A 21,295-nucleotide genomic window follows, 5' to 3' on the forward strand; every position below is an offset into this window, starting at 1 on the left:
TTTATCGTTATTTACCCAAGTGAGTGGGTGGTGGTGTCATCCCCCAGTCATTCCTTTTATTATATTAGTCTAGTAATGTTAGACACAGTATCGCTGCTTTCAATGCAATATAACCGTATACCTCGTAATAAGTCAGACATAGGATAACACTATCATAGTAAGTCAGACCTCTACAATATGGCCGCTGATTTACTGTGACCTCTCTGATGATGAGATATGTGACCATTTTGGGTTTTTGTCTTGCAGAGTGACCAACAGCTGGACTGTGCCTTGGATTTGATGAGGCGACTTCCTCCCCAACAGATCGAGAAGAACCTCAGCGACCTCATTGATCTGGTAAGAGACGTCATCACGTACCTTTTGTATACAATCCTCTCTGTACTGCCTGCCCAGCAGCAACGGGAATGAGGATATTCCTGATAGGACCTATTTTACCTGTAAATTTGTCAAACACCTTCTCCAAACTCATTATTGCTAAAAGTGGTGGCATCTCCTGCCCAATTTACATTCCAAAGCCTGTGCTAGAATCCTCAGCTATCCTCTGCCATTCACCCAGCCCCCAGGGGTCAGCTTCCGTTGGACGCACACAGGTGTTTTTGTGTCCGGTTCCTCTGAATAAGAGACGAGGAATCACGAGTTGTCCCAGCCTGCGTATCCTCATTAACAGAACCTCCTGATCCCCAGCTGCTGTCTTGTTCTCAGCACCATTAATTAGATCACATTAGGGGCCCTGCCAGTCACATGTCTCGTGATCCACACAGGAACTTGCCCTGCACACAGGCGGGGAGAAAACTAGGACGTTCGTTCTACATCTTGAAGCAAACCTGTCATAAAGTTCAGGCTGGCATGCCGGTGCCAATGATGGTCTCCTATCCTGCCAGGAACCCCAATACCTGGGTGTCTTATGTGGATGACTGTCCCTCCCCCTCTAGCACTTTCTTGGGGAGGCGGAAATGGGGAGAGATGGACTTTACTAGATGGAGTTGGTATTGCATACTAGAGCTCTTTGGGATTTGTATCACTTTGTTGCCTACCTTATGTCTGTCTGTGCCTCTATCTCTGCTGCCCAACCTGTGGCCCTTTGGTATATGATGTGTGGCCCTCGGACCTCAGCAGTCTGTAGTGGGAACATTGATTAGGGGAATAGCATTGATCTCTACCAGCCTCAGGTAATATCTTCCCATTTTCATGTTGTCTTCTGCAGCATCTCCCCCGCCAACAATGTATCCTGTCCACAACCATGCCCTCCATACCCCCCCCCTCCATTTCCTCGCTCTCTTACCCTCATTTCCTCTATTAGGTCTGCAGTCTGACTCCTCTCCAGCATTACATATATTGGAAATTATGTGCGGCCCTATGGCGATGTCAGGGGCCACTTCTGAGGCCTCCTTTAGCTCATAAGTTGACAGCCCCTCTACAACCCTATCCACCCACCTGTATCTGCCTCTTTACAACCCTATCTTCCACCTATAGTTGCCCCTCTAGGACCCTATCCACCCACCTATAGTTGCCCCTCTAGGACCCTATCCACCCACCTATAGTTGCCCCTCTAGGACCCTATCTGCCCACCTATACCTGCCTCTCTACGACCCTATCCGCCTACCTATACTTGCCTTTCTACGACCCTATGCACCCGCCTATAGCTGCCCCTCTAGGATCCTATCCGCCCACCTATAGCTGCCCCTCTAGGACCCTATCCGCCCACCTATAGCTGCCCCTCTAGGACCCTATCCGCCCACCTATAGCTGCCCCTCTAGGACCCTATCCGCCCACCTATAGCTGCCCCTCTAGGACCCTCTCCGCCTGCTCATAGCTGCCCCTCTAGGACCCTCTCCGCCTGCTCATAGCTGCCCCTCTAGGACCCTCTCCGCCTGCCTATGGCTGCCCCTCTAGGACCCTCTCCGCCTGCCTATGGCTGCCCCTCTAGGACCCTCTCCGCCTGCCTATGGCTGCCCCTCTAGGACCCTCTCCGCCCGCCTATGGCTGCCCCTCTAGGACCCTATCCGCCCGCCTATGGCTGCCCCTCTAGGACCCTATCCGCCCGCCTATGGCTGCCCCTCTAGGACCCTATCCGCCCGCCTATGGCTGCCCCTCTAGGACCCTATCCGCCCGCCTATGGCTGCCCCTCTAGGACCCTATCCGCCCGCCTATGGCTGCCCCTCTAGGACCCTATCCGCCCGCCTATGGCTGCCCCTCTAGCACCCTATCCGCCCGCCTATGGCTGCCCCTCTAGCACCCTATCCGCCCGCCTATGGCTGCCCCTCTAGCACCCTATCCGCCCGCCTATGGCTGCCCCTCTAGCACCCTATCCGCCCGCCTATGGCTGCCCCTCTAGCACCCTATCCGCCCGCCTATGGCTGCCCCTCTAGCACCCTATCCGCCCGCCTATGGCTGCCCCTCTAGCACCCTATCCGCCCGCCTATGGCTGCCCCTCTAGGACCCTATCCGCCCGCCTATGGCTGCCCCTCTAGGACCCTATCCGCCCGCCTATGGCTGCCCCTCTAGGACCCTATCCGCCCGCCTATGGCTGCCCCTCTAGGACCCTATCCGCCCGCCTATGGCTGCCCCTCTAGGACCCTATCCGCCCGCCTATGGCTGCCCCTCTAGGACCCTATCCGCCCGCCTATGGCTGCCCCTCTAGGACCCTATCCGCCCGCCTATGGCTGCCCCTCTAGGACCCTATCCGCCCGCCTATGGCTGCCCCTCTAGGACCCTATCCGCCCGCCTATGGCTGCCCCTCTAGGACCCTATCCGCCCGCCTATGGCTGCCCCTCTAGGACCCTATCCGCCCGCCTATGGCTGCCCCTCTAGGACCCTATCCGCCCGCCTATGGCTGCCCCTCTAGGACCCTATCCGCCCGCCTATGGCTGCCCCTCTAGGACCCTATCCGCCCGCCTATGGCTGCCCCTCTAGGACCCTATCCGCCCGCCTATGGCTGCCCCTCTAGGACCCTATCCGCCCGCCTATGGCTGCCCCTCTAGGACCCTATCCGCCCGCCTATGGCTGCCCCTCTAGGACCCTATCCGCCCGCCTATGGCTGCCCCTCTAGGACCCTATCCGCCCGCCTATGGCTGCCCCTCTAGGACCCTATCCGCCCGCCTATGGCTGCCCCTCTAGGACCCTATCCGCCCGCCTATGGCTGCCCCTCTAGGACCCTATCCGCCCGCCTATGGCGGCCCCTCTAGGACCCTATCCGCCCGCCTATGGCGGCCCCTCTAGGACCCTATCCGCCCGCCTATGGCGGCCCCTCTAGGACCCTATCCGCCCGCCTATGGCGGCCCCTCTAGGACCCTATCCGCCCGCCTATGGCGGCCCCTCTAGGACCCTATCCGCCCGCCTATGGCGGCCCCTCTAGGACCCTATCCGCCCGCCTATGGCGGCCCCTCTAGGACCCTATCCGCCCGCCTATGGCGGCCCCTCTAGGACCCTATCCGCCCGCCTATGGCGGCCCCTCTAGGACCCTATCCGCCCGCCTATGGCGGCCCCTCTAGGACCCTATCCGCCCGCCTATGGCGGCCCCTCTAGGACCCTATCCGCCCGCCTATGGCGGCCCCTCTAGGACCCTATCCGCCCGCCTATGGCGGCCCCTCTAGGACCCTATCCGCCCGCCTATGGCGGCCCCTCTAGGACCCTATCCGCCCGCCTATGGCGGCCCCTCTAGGACCCTATCCGCCCGCCTATGGCGGCCCCTCTAGGACCCTATCCGCCCGCCTATGGCGGCCCCTCTAGGACCCTATCCGCCCGCCTATGGCGGCCCCTCTAGGACCCTATCCGCCCGCCTATGGCGGCCCCTCTAGGACCCTATCCGCCCGCCTATGGCGGCCCCTCTAGGACCCTATCCGCCCGCCTATGGCGGCCCCTCTAGGACCCTATCCGCCCGCCTATGGCGGCCCCTCTAGGACCCTATCCGCCCGCCTATGGCGGCCCCTCTAGGACCCTATCCGCCCGCCTATGGCGGCCCCTCTAGGACCCTATCCGCCCGCCTATGGCGGCCCCTCTAGGACCCTATCCGCCCGCCTATGGCGGCCCCTCTAGGACCCTATCCGCCCGCCTATGGCGGCCCCTCTAGGACCCTATCCGCCCGCCTATGGCGGCCCCTCTAGGACCCTATCCGCCCGCCTATGGCGGCCCCTCTAGGACCCTATCCGCCCGCCTATGGCGGCCCCTCTAGGACCCTATCCGCCCGCCTATGGCGGCCCCTCTAGGACCCTATCCGCCCGCCTATGGCGGCCCCTCTAGGACCCTATCCGCCCGCCTATGGCGGCCCCTCTAGGACCCTATCCGCCCGCCTATGGCGGCCCCTCTAGGACCCTATCCGCCCGCCTATGGCGGCCCCTCTAGGACCCTATCCGCCCGCCTATGGCGGCCCCTCTAGGACCCTATCCGCCCGCCTATGGCGGCCCCTCTAGGACCCTATCCGCCCGCCTATGGCGGCCCCTCTAGGACCCTATCCGCCCGCCTATGGCGGCCCCTCTAGGACCCTATCCGCCCGCCTATGGCGGCCCCTCTAGGACCCTATCCGCCCGCCTATGGCGGCCCCTCTAGGACCCTATCCGCCCGCCTATGGCGGCCCCTCTAGGACCCTATCCGCCCGCCTATGGCGGCCCCTCTAGGACCCTATCTGCCCGCCTATGGCGGCCCCTCTAGGACCCTATCTGCCCGCCTATGGCGGCCCCTCTAGGACCCTATCTGCCCGCCTATGGCGGCCCCTCTAGGACCCTATCTGCCCGCCTATGGCGGCCCCTCTAGGACCCTATCTGCCCGCCTATGGCGGCCCCTCTAGGACCCTATCTGCCCGCCTATGGCGGCCCCTCTAGGACCCTATCTGCCCGCCTATGGCGGCCCCTCTAGGACCCTATCTGCCCGCCTATGGCGGCCCCTCTAGGACCCTATCTGCCCGCCTATGGCGGCCCCTCTAGGACCCTATCTGCCCGCCTATGGCGGCCCCTCTAGGACCCTATCTGCCCGCCTATGGCGGCCCCTCTAGGACCCTATCTGCCCGCCTATGGCGGCCCCTCTAGGACCCTATCTGCCCGCCTATGGCGGCCCCTCTAGGACCCTATCTGCCCGCCTATGGCGGCCCCTCTAGGACCCTATCTGCCCGCCTATGGCGGCCCCTCTAGGACCCTATCTGCCCGCCTATGGCGGCCCCTCTAGGACCCTATCTGCCCGCCTATGGCGGCCCCTCTAGGACCCTATCTGCCCGCCTATGGCGGCCCCTCTAGGACCCTATCTGCCCGCCTATGGCGGCCCCTCTAGGACCCTATCTGCCCGCCTATGGCGGCCCCTCTAGGACCCTATCTGCCCGCCTATGGCGGCCCCTCTAGGACCCTATCTGCCCGCCTATGGCGGCCCCTCTAGGACCCTATCTGCCCGCCTATGGCGGCCCCTCTAGGACCCTATCTGCCCGCCTATGGCGGCCCCTCTAGGACCCTATCTGCCCGCCTATGGCGGCCCCTCTAGGACCCTATCTGCCCGCCTATGGCGGCCCCTCTAGGACCCTATCTGCCCGCCTATGGCGGCCCCTCTAGGACCCTATCTGCCCGCCTATGGCGGCCCCTCTAGGACCCTATCTGCCCGCCTATGGCGGCCCCTCTAGGACCCTATCTGCCCGCCTATGGCGGCCCCTCTAGGACCCTATCTGCCCGCCTATGGCGGCCCCTCTAGGACCCTATCTGCCCGCCTATGGCGGCCCCTCTAGGACCCTATCTGCCCGCCTATGGCGGCCCCTCTAGGACCCTATCTGCCCGCCTATGGCGGCCCCTCTAGGACCCTATCTGCCCGCCTATGGCGGCCCCTCTAGGACCCTATCTGCCCGCCTATGGCGGCCCCTCTAGGACCCTATCTGCCCGCCTATGGCGGCCCCTCTAGGACCCTATCTGCCCGCCTATGGCGGCCCCTCTAGGACCCTATCTGCCCGCCTATGGCGGCCCCTCTAGGACCCTATCTGCCCGCCTATGGCGGCCCCTCTAGGACCCTATCTGCCCGCCTATGGCGGCCCCTCTAGGACCCTATCTGCCCGCCTATGGCGGCCCCTCTAGGACCCTATCTGCCCGCCTATGGCGGCCCCTCTAGGACCCTATCTGCCCGCCTATGGCGGCCCCTCTAGGACCCTATCTGCCCGCCTATGGCGGCCCCTCTAGGACCCTATCTGCCCGCCTATGGCGGCCCCTCTAGGACCCTATCTGCCCGCCTATGGCGGCCCCTCTAGGACCCTATCTGCCCGCCTATGGCGGCCCCTCTAGGACCCTATCTGCCCGCCTATGGCGGCCCCTCTAGGACCCTATCTGCCCGCCTATGGCGGCCCCTCTAGGACCCTATCTGCCCGCCTATGGCGGCCCCTCTAGGACCCTATCTGCCCGCCTATGGCGGCCCCTCTAGGACCCTATCTGCCCGCCTATGGCGGCCCCTCTAGGACCCTATCTGCCCGCCTATGGCGGCCCCTCTAGGACCCTATCTGCCCGCCTATGGCGGCCCCTCTAGGACCCTATCTGCCCGCCTATGGCGGCCCCTCTAGGACCCTATCTGCCCGCCTATGGCGGCCCCTCTAGGACCCTATCTGCCCGCCTATGGCGGCCCCTCTAGGACCCTATCTGCCCGCCTATGGCGGCCCCTCTAGGACCCTATCTGCCCGCCTATGGCGGCCCCTCTAGGACCCTATCTGCCCGCCTATGGCGGCCCCTCTAGGACCCTATCTGCCCGCCTATGGCGGCCCCTCTAGGACCCTATCTGCCCGCCTATGGCGGCCCCTCTAGGACCCTATCTGCCCGCCTATGGCGGCCCCTCTAGGACCCTATCTGCCCGCCTATGGCGGCCCCTCTAGGACCCTATCTGCCCGCCTATGGCGGCCCCTCTAGGACCCTATCTGCCCGCCTATGGCGGCCCCTCTAGGACCCTATCTGCCCGCCTATGGCGGCCCCTCTAGGACCCTATCTGCCCGCCTATGGCGGCCCCTCTAGGACCCTATCTGCCCGCCTATGGCGGCCCCTCTAGGACCCTATCTGCCCGCCTATGGCGGCCCCTCTAGGACCCTATCTGCCCGCCTATGGCGGCCCCTCTAGGACCCTATCTGCCCGCCTATGGCGGCCCCTCTAGGACCCTATCTGCCCGCCTATGGCGGCCCCTCTAGGACCCTATCCGCCCGCCTATGGCGGCCCCTCTAGGACCCTATCCGCCCGCCTATGGCGGCCCCTCTAGGACCCTATCCGCCCGCCTATGGCGGCCCCTCTAGGACCCTATCCGCCCGCCTATGGCGGCCCCTCTAGGACCCTATCCGCCCGCCTATGGCCTCAAATCATCCCATCATACTCCAGCCCTGAAGAAGGGGGAGATATTTGAGCCCCCAAAGCCCGGTGGATGTTCTGTGTAGTGAACAGATATGAACATTGAAAGCCTTTTGGACTCTTTGACCTTTTCGTTTGGCTCTCTCCTCAGACTTTGTGCTCATGAATTTAAATGATAAAAATTATAGACCCTTCATTTCTTTGTAAGTGGGCAAACTTACACAATCTGCAGGGGATCAAATCATCATTTTCTCCACTGTTATCCCCCCCCCCCACTGTATCTGCAGTCTTTTCACCTACCTACTTAGGCTCTGCATTCCCACTTACATCAGTTAATGCCCATGGAGGCGGCCATACTTTGACCACGCTCTGTCACCAGTATTGCACAGCTGTCACATAAACATGAGCCCCGGGCCAGATCTACCCTTGTGACCTCAACCTTTATCCACTTACAGATCTGCATTTTTTTTTTTTGTTTTCCACAGTCGTGTTGACCCACCTGAACCAACATGGGAAGATGGCCGATCCCATCACACAATGGCCTCTGGTGTTCTCTTACTGCTGTGACTGCTCTTAAGCACGGTAGGAGGGGAGCGATAGAGAGGAATCACAGGGCCCGATGCTGAAAAGTGATACACAGAGCCATGTTTTATCCTCCTCCTCCACTTCCCACCTGTCAGCCCATGACGGGCCGCCGCTTTCATTCCCCCTCTTGGTCCGCAGCCCAGGCGGCCATCTATGGAGGGTATCCGGTTTCTGCTCGGACAAAGGCTTCAGTCTTGTGGGGCCGGCGTACAAGTAGTTAACTTTAATTAAGTCGGTTCAGATAGGAGGGCAGGATAGGGTGGGGGGGCGGCAGGTCCAGGTACGACAAGAGGAACCTTGTTCAGCCGACAAGTATCAGAATCTCATTAACTTCTTTCAATTTGTCTTCTCTTTTGTGTGCGACCCGCTTGAATGTCCCCCGAAGACTTTACTTATGTTTCATTGTTCCTGTCTCTTCCAATTCGCATCCACGTCCTTCTCCGTTCTTGACCCCCCCCCCCCCCCCCCCCCATCCTGACAGCGCTGATAGGCGATCTGTCTACACGTAAATGTCTGATCCCTACATATTCTGCAGCCCACCCAGGAGCTCCGATTTTATATCCACAAATCAACAGATGTGAGAGAACGTCGTGTCCTTCACTACACACCTGTACAAGATGGACGCCTCCATTGTCTGACCCCGTTCTGTCAAGGAGATTATCGGAATACCTTCAAGAAGGACATAGTAGAGCATTAAACGGATCAGAGAGCTATTTTCTTGTAAATTACTTTTTATTGAGTTTTTTTTTTTTTGACAAGCGGAAACAGACCCTGGTTACAGCATAAAAAAAATACCAGTGTAAAACAATAAAAAAGAGAAAACAAAAAATAAATAAACACCCCTACAACAAATACAAAAGGGTAATAAGCCAGCCCTGGTACAGTCTTGCCTAGACAGAAATGCCCACTACATTACCCTCCTCCAGTCGGAGGTGTGATTTTATAGTGGTTCCATGCAGTCGTACAGGAGAATGTCTGCTCATGTGGTCCTTCCCTTCCCGACTCCCCCCATGCCCCCACCAGGAGGAACAGTAACCTCTAAGTATATGAAAAGTTAATCTATTGAGAAGAGCTTTACATTGGTCTCCAGCTAGCCCGCACTCTCTTCTAGCACTCCAAAAACTATTCCTTCAGAGCACTGATGGAAACCACAGGATCGGTGAGTGTAGCTGATCATGTAGTTAATCCGAGACTGTGTCCACAGAAGCCATCCACCCTCCCCAAACCTGATCGAACTTGGCTAGAGCCCCTCTTCTCAAGTAGGTGGCTTTATAAAATGGCACCGCTTTGTTGACCAGGGATTTCCATGTCTCCAAGGTTTGGGTAGACTAACTCCTCCACGATAGGACAATTTGTTTTTTTAGCTTAAAACAGTAATGGGGTGAGAAGAGTTCGTATAGCCCTTGTAGTGGCCAAAGGTTCAACCAAATGCAACAAGCACTCTTCAATGGACAGGGGGGGATTGAAATAGAGGTGACCGATTTTTAATACAGTGGGCTATAGCTTGCCAGTATGTTTTTAATATGAGGACCGTCCCAGAATATATGCATGAAATTTGCCATAGGCGTGGAGCATCTCCAGCAAAGAGACTGCTGGTTCCTAAACCTTTTCACTAATCTAGCCGGAGTTAGGTATATCCTATGTAGGAGTTTGTAATGAATGAAACAGTTTCTGGTAGAGACTAGGTATTGAAACGCGGTCCCCCCACATGTCATCCCAATCGTCCCCGTCCAGAACCGGGGCCACCGCCTCCCAGGGCAGTCTACAAGGTTCCATTAATGTGCCCGTTTCTTGGAAAAGGTCCTTATATATGCTAGAGACTGGTATAACCAAGGAGTCACTGCGCGTCAATAATTCCAAGTCACTAGGGTCAAGGTTCAATGGTTCCCTTCCAAATTGCGAGTAAAATGCATGTCTCAGTTGGATGTATCTAAAGAAGTGGGAGTTGGGTAGGGTGAGACGCTCCTTGAGTTCGTAAAATGACATTAGGATGCCATTTTAGAGAGCTATTTTCAAGATCTAAAAATTCGTACAAAGAGTTGCGCTCAAGGAAAAAAAAGTCCCAAAAGTGAAAAGAAGGTTCTGTAATGGCATCCGCACCATCCGCCACCGGTAGCTGTAAGATCCTGTGATGATCCCCTCCACCATAGGCAAAAACGGACGCTTGCCAAATTCCTATATACTCTCCTTGTTGTAAAAAGAAACTTTTTATATCTATAATAAAGTTTTAAGTTTTTTTTTTTTTTTTTTTACACTATAGTGAGTCTTTGATATTTTGGGGACCCTCTGATATCGTTACCTGGATGGGAACTTCACATGCCCTAAGAGACTCCTTGAACATTTAAAAGGCCCTGGCTGTGTTTAGAGTCACAGGAATCACTGTGTGTCTCTCTCTGTGTGTCCTATGCACCCCCCTAATTTAAATATGACCCACCCCTTCCTGTTTAAGACTCGCCCTAAAATTTTCACGTGGGAACACTAGTTCTGAGGGCCTGGGGGGCAAAACCCGTTACAACCACTTTAACCTACAGGTAAGCCTAGATTAAGGCTTACCTGTAGGTGCAAGAAATATCTCCCAAACCTAAAAGGTTTAGGAGATATTTGCAGAAATAGCGGCACCGATGTCTACGGTGCATGCGCTGTAGACATCGGGCGCACTGAGCGTGCCGTTTCTAACGGTGATCATGCCGTTAGTGGCGGCACCAGCTCGCATGCGTGAGAGTGACGTCATCGCGGCTCCGGCCAGTCACAGCGCCGGAGCCGCGATACCCGGAAGTCACTCTGGGATAGATGGCGTCGGAGGAGGTGAACGAGGGCTGATGCAGGGGCTTCGATCTCAGGTAAGTAATTTATAATGAGCTAGTATGCTATGCTCATTATGCCTTTATCTTGCATGGTGTAATTTTTTTTGTTTTTTTTTTTTTTTTTTTTTTTCCAGAGGCTTTACTTCCTCTTTAATTTGCATAGATTTCCTCTCACTTCCTTACATAGTTAGGTTGAAAAAAGACACAAGTCCATCCAGTTCAACCTTAAAAACAATAAACTTCCTGTTTGGCTATGGGGCAGGAAGTGAAGGCAAATCTCTGCAATGGGACAGGGATGGTAAAAAAAAAAAAACAGCGCAGGCCTGGCAGGGGCTCTTTCTGTGCTGCCCCCCCCTCTGCAAAGTGCTGCCCTAGGCCGGGGCCTTGTCAGTCTAGGCCCGGATGCAGTGTTGACCGAACCCCAGCTCTATGCAGTGATGTCCACGAGTGCCTCGGCTGTCCGGGATTCTACCTCCTGATTGGCTGAGACACAGCGCCATTGACTCTCACTGCCGTCAATCAAAGTCAGCCAATCAGGAGAGAGAGGGGGCGGGGCCGAACTGGGACTCCGTGTCTGAATGGATACACAGAGCTGCAGCTCGTGTGCCCCCGTAGCAAGCTGCTCGCCGTGGGGGCAGGGAGGGGCTAGGAGAGCCGCAGAGGGACCTGAGAAGAGGATCTGGACTGCACAGAGTAGGTAAGTAACATGTTTGTTTTGTTTTTTTATAGAAAAAAAAAACAAGACTTTACAATTACTTTAAGACCATTGGAAAGTTGTATTGCACTTGCAGTACGTTCACAATAAAAATGTGCCAATAAAAAAATTTAACTAGGAGCGCTGGTTTGCATTTCAAACAGAAGTGGCGTCGCCTGAAGCCCCTTCCTACGCGTTTCGTCAAAGTGCTATGTCATCAGGAGCCAGCGGCTTCCTCTGCTGTCTCTGAACCTATGAGGAGGGAGAGAGCTGCTGCTCCTGTCCACAATTCTGGATTGAGGTCAGGCTCGGATAAGTAAGTCTCAGCTGCACTGAGAGTTTTATACTTTAATGCAGAGAATGCATTAGGGTAAAAAAAACCTTCAGCCTCTAAAACCACTTTAACCCGGAACTCTGCTGTCCACACCACACCAGTGCTTCTGGGTATTCTTTGCTGAGTTTTCAGGACCACAGCTGCGGGTCGCACAAGTTTTAAAACAAAAGCACAATTTCATCTTTTTTTCCTGCGGGTTGAAGGGTTAAGTGCGCCCCCTCCTCTTCCCCACACTGTGCTAATTAGTCCTCTGCCCCGGACCTACACAGGGAATAGGAATGTGCGCCCAGCGCTGGCTCCAGTTAAACTCTTTGCATTCCTCTTTTATTTGGGAGCTGGAGGAAGTCTGCAGAGGACGCCTTTGATGTCTTGTGTGTTTTTTATTTTTTTTATTTATTTTTTTTTTTTTTAGCTGCACCAGACCTGCCGGCCCTCCTGCTCCTCTTCTCTGCCTTCTAACCGACCACAAGAATAAAATGACCGCGTTTTATTCCTTTGGCAGGTTTTTGTTTAATTTGCCCACCTAACTACCTGTCCCCTGGACCCTGTTCCCTCTCAAATGCTACGGTCACCCTCTGACCCCATCCTACACTCTCTAACCCACATCTTCAATCTCTCCCTCACCTCTGGCGTCTTCCCCGATGCTCTAAAACATGCACTGGTCACCCCCATACTCAAAAAACCATCCTTGGACCCTACCAATCTTAACAACCTACGCCCTATCTCCTTGCTCCCCTTTTCCTCTAAGCTCCTTGAACGCCTGGTTTACAACCAACTGAGTGACCACCTCATTAAAAACAACCTTCTTGATCCCCTTCAATCTGGATTTCGCCCTCAACACTCCACAGAAACTGCTCTTTTAAAACTCACAAATGACCTACTAACTGCAAAAACCAACGGACACTATTCTGTACTCCTACTTCTGGATCTTTCAGCTGCCTTTGACACAGTTGACCACCCCCTCCTCCTCAAAAAACTTCACTCCATCGGTCTCCGTGACTGTGCTCTTCAGTGGCTCTCATCCTACCTATCCCAACGCACCTTCAGTGTCACTTACAATTCTACTTCCTCCACTCCTCTTCGCTTCTCTGTCGGGGTCCCCCAAGGGTCTGTTCTTGGACCTCTTTTATTTTCAATCTACACCTCTTCCCTGGGTCAGCTGATAGCCTCTCATGGCTTTCAATATCATTTCTATGCTGATGACACACAAATCTATCTCTCCACCCCTCAACTCACCCCATCAGTCTCCTCCTCCTCCCAAATCTATCTCTCCACCCCTCAACTCACTCCATCAGTCTCCTCACGCATCACTAACTTACTAACCGACATATCTGTATGGATGTCACACCACTTCCTCAAACTCAACTTGTCCAAAACCGAGCTTATAATATTTCCTCCCCCACGTGCCTCTTCCCCTGACTTCTCTGTGAAGAGCAATGGCAAAACCATCCACCCGTCCCCACATATCAGGGTACTAGGTGTTATCCTAGATTCTGAACTCTCCTTTCAGCCCCACATCCAATCACTTTCCAAAGCTTGCCGCCTCAACCTCCGCAGCATCTCTAAACTACGTCCCTTTCTAACCAATGAAACCACAAAGCTCCTGATTCACTCCCTGGTTATCTCTCGCCTCGACTACTGCAACTCTCTCCTCATTGGCTTACCTTTAAATAGACTCCTCCCCCCCTTCAGTCCATCATGAATGCTGCTGCCAGACTCATCCACCTTACAAACCGATCAGTGTCTGCTACCCCTCTCTGCCAATCCCTCCATTGGCTGCCACTCGCCCAACGAATTAAATTCAAAATACTAACAATAAGTTACAAAGCCATCCACAACTGTGCCCCCAGCTACATCACTAACCTAGTCTCAAAATACCAACCTAAACGCCATCTCCGTTCCTCCCAAGATCTCCTGCTCTCTAGCTCCCTCATCACCTCCTCCCATATCCGCCTCCAGGATTTCTCCCGAGCCTCGCCCATCCTCTGGAATTCCCTACCCCAATCTGTCAGACTGTCTCCAAATTTATCCACTTTAGGCGATCCCTGAAGACTTTCCTCTTCAGAGAAGCCTATCCTGCCTCCATCTAACAACTGCATTATTTTCTCCATTAGCTCATCCCCCACAGCTATTACCCTTTTGTATAACTTGACCCTCCCTCCTAGATTGTAAGCTCTAACGAGCAGGGCCCTCTGATTCCTCCTGTATTGAATTGTATTGTACTTGTACTGTCTGCCCTAATGTTGTTGTAAAGCGCTGCGTAAACTGTCGGCGCTATATAAATCCTGTATAATAATAATAATAATAATAATAATAATAATAATAATTTGTTCCTGGTGGAGATTCACTTTTTGTTCTCGTCTTTTACAGTCACGCGACTTTTTTTTTTACTTCTGTGTTGTCGCGGATAAACAACGGCTCAGCTACGGCATTGCTGCAGATCGCCTGATGGGCGCTTCATACTGAGGCCGGTGCAGTCTAGATATTCAAAATAAAATTTGTGTATTTAGTGTGTTCTGTAGTTGAAGAACTACCAAATGTACAGCAGACCTTGCAGGAAAATCCCAATGACTGCTTACACCGATCAGCCATAACATTCTGATCAGACAGGTGAAGTGATAACGTTGATTGTCTCCTTTTACAATAGCACCTGAACGTGGGTGGGATATATTAGGCAGCAAGTGAACATGTTGTCCCTGAAGTTGATGTGTTGAAAGCAGAAAAAAGGACAAGTGTAAGGATTTGAGGAACTTTGAAAAGGACCAAATTGTAATGTCTTGACGACTGGGTCAAAGCAACTATAAAACTCCAGCTCTTGTGGGATGTTCCTGGTCTGCAGTGGTTGGAACCTACTAAAAGTGGTCCAAGCAAGGAGAACCGGCCAATTGGTAACAGCGTCATGGGCAGTCAGGGCTCATTGATGGAAGCGGGGAGGGCGAAGGCTCATTGATGGGGAAAGGCTCATTGATGGGGGAGGGGAAAGGCTCGTTGATGGGGGAGGGGGAAGGCTCGTGGAGGCGGGGAGGGAAGGCTCATTGATGGAGGTGGGGATGGAAGGCTCATTGATGGAGGCAGGGGAGTAGAAGGCTCATTGATGGAGGCAGGGGAGTAGAAGGCTCATTGATGGAGGTGGGGGGAGGGAAGGCTCATTGATGGAGGCGGGGGGAGGGAAGGCTCATTGATGGAGGCGGGGGGAGGGAAGGCTCATTGATGGAGGCGGGGGGAGGGAAGGATCATTGATGGAGGCGGGGGGAGGGAAGGCTCATTGATGGAGGTGGGGAGGGAAGGCTCATTGATGGAGGTGGGGAGGGAAGGCTCATTGATGGAGGTGGGGAGGGAAGGCTCATTGATGGAGGCGGGGAGGGAAGGCTCATTGATGGAGGCGGGGAGGGAAGGCTCATTGATGGAGGCGGGGAGGGAAGGCTCATTGATGGAGGCGGGGAGGGAAGGCTCATTGATGGAGGCGGGGGGAGGGAAGGCTCATTGATGGAGGCTGGGGGAGGGAAGGCTCATTGATGGAGGCGGGGGGAGGGAAGGCTCATTGATGGAGGCGGGGGGAGGGAAGGCTCATTGATGGAGGCGGGGGGAGGGAAGGCTCATTGATGGAGGCGGGGGGAGGGAAGGCTCATTGATGGAGGCGGGGGGAGGGAAGGCTCATTGATGGAGGCGGGGGGAGGGAAGGCTCATTGATGGAGGCGGGGGGAGGGAAGGCTCATTGATGGAGGTGGGGAGGGAAGGCTCATTGATGGAGGCAGGGGAGTAGAAGGCTCATTGATGGAGGCAGGGGAGTAGAAGGCTCATTGATGGAGGCGGGGGGAGGGAAGGCTCATTGATGGAGGCGGGGGGAGGGAAGGCTCATTGATGGAGGCGGGGGGAGGGAAGGCTCATTGATGGAGGCGGGGGGAGGGAAGGCTCATTGATGGAGGCGGGGGGAGGGAAGGCTCATTGATGGAGGTGGGGAGGGAAGGCTCATTGATGGAGGTGGGGAGGGAAGGCTCATTGATGGAGGTGGGGAGGGAAGGCTCATTGATGGAGGCGGGGAGGGAAGGCTCATTGATGGAGGTGGGGAGGGAAGGCTCATTGATGGAGGCTCATTGATGGAGGCTCATTGATGGGGGAGGGGGAAGGCTCATTGATGGGGGAGGGGGAAGGCTCATTGATGGGGGAGGGGGAAGGCTGGTGTGTGTAGTCCAATCTAATAGAAGAGCTACTGGAGCTCAAATTGTTGAAAAAGTGAATTCTGGTTGGGATAGAAAGGTGTCAGAACACACAGAGCATCGCAGTTTGCTGCGTATGGGGCTATGTAGCTGCAGACTGGTCAGGGTGTCCATGCTGACCCGTGTCCACAGCCAAAAGCCCCTACAATGGACACGTGAGCATCAGAACTTTAGCACAGAGCAATGGAAGAAGCACTGGAAGGTGGCCTGGTTTAAATTCAAGAATAGTTTGAGGAACACAATGAGTTTGAGGTGTTGACATGGCCTCCAAATTCTCCAGATCTCAATCCAATCAAGCATCTGTGGGATGTGGTGGTAAAACAAGTCCGGTCCTTGGATGTCCCACCTCCCAACTTAAAAGGACATTTAAGGATCTGCTACTGGAGGCTTGGTTCCAGATACCACAGCGTACCGTCAGAGGTCTAGTGGTGTCTATGCCTCAACGGATTATGGTGGGTGGTCATAATGTTATGGCTGATCGGTGTATTAGGCAGCCCCTAACCCCCGGATTTATAAAATGTGAACACCAAAAGGAAGAACAACAATTAAAAAACCTCTGGGGCCTTCTCCCTGGTAAATTTAGGTGCCCAAATCTCCCAAGTACAGGCAAGAAAGGTCCATGAGGGCTCTTGCATTGGGTAAATGACCTTCTTCCCTCCTCTGGAATCTCTTTCCTGGCTTTTTTTTTTTTTGACTGCATAGGCCTGAGCACTGAATTCTGGAAGTAAAGCGAGAAGGTCACATGTTCCTCTATACAAGGAAGTACTGGGTGTGTCTTAGAGATTTGACAAACGAATAGTGTATAGATGGAGCATGTCAAAGGTGGAAGCAGCTGGCCAGGTGGAGGCAGGCACATTCCCACCGCCCAAAGTCGCCAGTAACGCAGGGCTGCCCTTGTGACCTCAACACCTTTGTGTCTGCGTCTTTCCACAGTCATGTTGATCCACCTGCACCTCCATTGGAGAACGGTCGATCCTGTCACACAACGGCCTCTGGTGTTCCCTTACTGCTCTTAAGCACAGTAGGAGGGGAACGATGGAGATCAATGACAGAACCATGTTTTATCCCCCTTTCCACTTCCCACCTGTCATCCTTTGACGGGCTGCCGCTTCCATTTCCATCTTGGCCTTCAGCCCAAACAGCCATTCCTGGAGGTATCTGGTTTCTTCTCAGACAAAGGCTTCAATTTTGTAGGGCCGGCGTACATGCGGTAAATGTCTCAGCCCAGTGGGCTACCAAAAGAGGGCCATCACTTTCCCCCAAACGGTTAGTCAGGGGTTCCCTTTAAATAATGGTGTGCATGCATGTCAAGAATTTCCATTCTTCATTCATATATAGGGTGGAGTAGGAGTTGCCACCGCACCCAACATGGCCAAATGTAAGTTATCTGCATACAACTGGAGTCCTTACACAGGATTTGTTTAGCTGAGAGGGGCAATCTCTTCAGTAGTTTATAGCTGGTTTGCATCACCGTCTTCAATAAACCCCTTGGATGATTTTTGAAACTTGCAAAAATCTTCATGACCCCGGCATATGAGATAATGAGCGATGCAAGGGGGCTCCATGATCCACCCTTCGTCTCATTTGCTAAAGTGGCAGGAAGAAATGTTTCTATTGGCCCAGTGCATCGTGGGAGGAAAGGGTTGCAGGAAAGGAATGTTGTGACAATGAGGTCTCCTCTCTTCTTCAGGTACCCAATCTGTGTGAAGACCTCCTGTCCTCCGTGGATCAGCCTCTAAAGATTGCTCGGGACAAGGTGGTGGGGAAGGACTATTTACTGTGCGACTACAACAGAGATGGCGATTCCTACAGGTAACATTTCTCTATTGTACGTTCATCTGTTTAACGTGGGAGCAGTGATGTCACTCCTGCATAATATATCTTATATCTGGAGAGCGGTGATGTCACTACTTGTATAAGATATCTGGAGGGCGGTGATGTCACTCTTGTATAATATATCTTATATCTGGAGTGCGGTGATGTCACTCCTGTATAAGATATCTGGAGGGCGGTGATGTCACTCCTGTATAATATATCTGGAGTGCGGTGATGTCACTCCTGTATAATATATCTTATATCTGGAGTGCGGTGATGTCACTCCTGTATAATATATCTTATATCTGGAGTGCGATGATGTCACTACTTGTATAAGATATCTGGCGGGCGGTGATGTCACTCCTGTATAAGATATCTGGCGTGCGGTGATGTCACTCCTGTATCTTATATCTGGAGGGCGTTGATGTCACTCCTCGTATAAGATATCTGGAGGGCGGTGATGTCACTCCTCGTATAAGATATCTGGAGTGCGGTGATGTCACTCCTGTATCTTATATCTGGAGGGCGGTGATGTCACTCCTCGTATAAGATGTCTGGAGGGCGGTGATGTCACTCCTCGTATAAGATATCTGGAGGGCGGTGATGTCACTCCTCGTATAAGATATCTGGAGTGCGGTGATGTCACTCCTCGTATAAGATATCTGGAGGGCGGTGATGTCACTCCTCGTATAAGATATCTGGCGTGCGGTGATGTCACTCCTGTATCTTATATCTGGAGGGCGGTGATGTCACTCCTCGTATAAGATATCTGGAGGGCGGTGATGTCACTCCTCGTATAAGATATCTGGAGTGCGGTGATGTCACTCCTGTATAATATATCTGGAGGGCGGTGATGTCACTCCTGTATAATATATCTTATATCTGGAGTGCGGTGATGTCACTACTTGTATAAGATATCTGGCGGGCGGTGATGTCACTCCTGTATAAGATATCTGGCGTGCGGTGATGTCACTCCTGTATCTTATATCTGGAGGGTGGTGATGTCACTCCTCGTATGAGATGTCTGGAGGGCGGTGATGTCACTCCTCGTATAAGATGTCTGGAGGGCGGTGATGTCACTCCTCGTATAAGATATCTGGAGGGCGGTGATGTCACTCCTCGTATAAGATATCTGGAGTGCGGTGATGTCACTCCTGTATCTTATATCTGGAGGGCGGTGATGTCACTCCTCGTATAAGATATCTGTAGGGCGGTGATGTCACTCCTGTATCTTATATCTGGAGGGCGGTGATGTCACTCCTCGTATAAGATGTCTGGAGGGCGGTGATGTCACTCCTCGTATAAGATATCTGGAGTGCGGTGATGTCACTCCTGTATCTTATATCTGGAGTGCGATGATGTCACTCCTCGTATAAGATATCTGGAGGGCGTTGATGTCACTCCTCGTATAAGATATCTGGAGGGCGGTGATGTCACTCCTCGTATAAGATATCTGGAGTGCGGTGATGTCACTCCTGTATCTTATATCTGGAGGGCGGTGATGTCACTCCTCATATAAGATGTCTGGAGGGCGGTGATGTCACTCCTCGTATAAGATATCTGGAGGGCGGTGATGTCACTCCTCGTATAAGATATCTGGAGTGCGGTGATGTCACTCCTCGTATAAGATATCTGGAGTGCGGTGATGTCACTCCTGTATCTTATATCTGGAGGGCGGTGATGTCACTCCTCGTATAAGATGTCTGGAGTGCGGTGATGTCACTCCTCGTATAAGATATCTGGAGGGCGGTGATGTCACTCCTCGTATAAGATGTCTGGAGTGCGGTGATGTCACTCCTCGTATAAGATGTCTGGAGGGCGGTGATGTCACTCCTGTATCTTATATCTGGAGGGCGGTGATGTCACTCCTCGTATAAGATATCTGGAGGGCGGTGATGTCACTCCTCGTATAAGATATCTGGAGGGCGGTGATGTCACTCCTCGTATAAGATATCTGGAGGGCGGTGATGTCACTCCTCGTATAAGATGTCTGGAGGGCGGTGATGTCACTCCTCGTATAAGATATCTGGAGGGCGGTGATGTCACTCCTCGTATAAGATATCTGGAGGGCGGTGATGTCACTCCTCGTATAAGATATCTGGAGGGCGGTGATGTCACTCCTCGTATAAGATGTCTGGAGGGCGGTGATGTCACTCCTCGTATAAGATATCTGGAGTGCGGTGATGTCACTCCTGTATCTTATATCTGGAGGGCGGTGATGTCACTCCTCGTATAAGATATCTGGAGGGCGGTGATGTCACTCCTCGTATAAGATATCTGGAGGGCGGTGATGTCACTCCTCGTATAAGATATCTGGAGGGCGGTGATGTCACTCCTCGTATAAGATATCTGGAGGGCGGTGATGTCACTCCTCGTATAAGATATCTGGAGGGCGGTGATGTCACTCCTCGTATAAGATATCTGGAGTGCGGTGATGTCACTCCTGTATCTTATATCTGGAGGGCGGTGATGTCACTCCTCGTATAAGATGTCTGGAGGGCGGTGATGTCACTCCTCGTATAAGATGTCTGGAGGGCGGTGATGTCACTCCTCGTATAAGATATCTGGAGGGCGGTGATGTCACTCCTCGTATAAGATATCTGGAGGGCGGTGATGTCACTCCTCGTATAAGATATCTGGAGGGCGGTGATGTCACTCCTCGTATAAGATGTCTGGAGGGCGGTGATGTCACTCCTCGTATAAGATATCTGGAGTGCGGTGATGTCACTCCTGTATCTTATATCTGGAGGGCGGTGATGTCACTCCTCGTATAAGATATCTGGAGGGCGGTGATGTCACTCCTCGTATAAGATATCTGGAGGGCGGTGATGTCACTCCTCGTATAAGATATCTGGAGGGCGGTGATGTCACTCCTCGTATAAGATATCTGGAGGGCGGTGATGTCACTCCTCGTATAAGATATCTGGAGGGCGGTGATGTCACTCCTCGTATAAGATATCTGGAGTGCGGTGATGTCACTCCTGTATCTTATATCTGGAGGGCGGTGATGTCACTCCTCGTATAAGATGTCTGGAGGGCGGTGATGTCACTCCTCGTATAAGATATCTGGAGGGCGTTGATGTCACTCCTCGTATAAGATGTCTGGAGGGCGGTGATGTCACTCCTCGTATAAGATATCTGGAGTGCGGTGATGTCACTCCTGTATCTTATATCTGGAGGGCGGTGATGTCACTCCTCGTATAAGATGTCTGGAGGGCGGTGATGTCACTCCTCGTATAAGATATCTGGAGGGCGGTGATGTCACTCCTCGTATAAGATATCTGGAGTGCGGTGATGTCACTCCTCGTATAAGATATCTGGAGTGCGGTGATGTCACTCCTGTATCTTATATCTGGAGGGCGGTGATGTCACTCCTCGTATAAGATGTCTGGAGTGCGGTGATGTCACTCCTCGTATAAGATATCTGGAGGGCGGTGATGTCACTCCTCGTATAAGATGTCTGGAGTGCGGTGATGTCACTCCTCGTATAAGATGTCTGGAGTGCGGTGATGTCACTCCTCGTATAAGATGTCTGGAGGGCGGTGATGTCACTCCTCGTATAA

General features: G+C 53.8%; 1 protein-coding gene across 1 annotated transcript in view; it reads left to right on the forward strand.

Moving 5' to 3' along the window:
- Positions 1–246: 246 nt before the first annotated feature.
- CAPZB (capping actin protein of muscle Z-line subunit beta) overlaps positions 247–21,295 on the forward strand; it is a gene marked incomplete at its 5' end in the record, with an annotated part of 44,301 nt that continues 23,252 nt past the window's right edge. The window contains 2 exon segments of the mRNA XM_073601555.1: positions 247–336; positions 17,608–17,729. Coding sequence (XP_073457656.1) covers positions 247–336; positions 17,608–17,729 — 212 coding nt within the window.

The sequence above is a fragment of the Aquarana catesbeiana genome, linkage group LG10, assembly GCF_042186555.1.
Source record: "Aquarana catesbeiana isolate 2022-GZ linkage group LG10, ASM4218655v1, whole genome shotgun sequence".
NCBI classification, from domain to species: domain Eukaryota; kingdom Metazoa; phylum Chordata; class Amphibia; order Anura; family Ranidae; genus Aquarana; species Aquarana catesbeiana.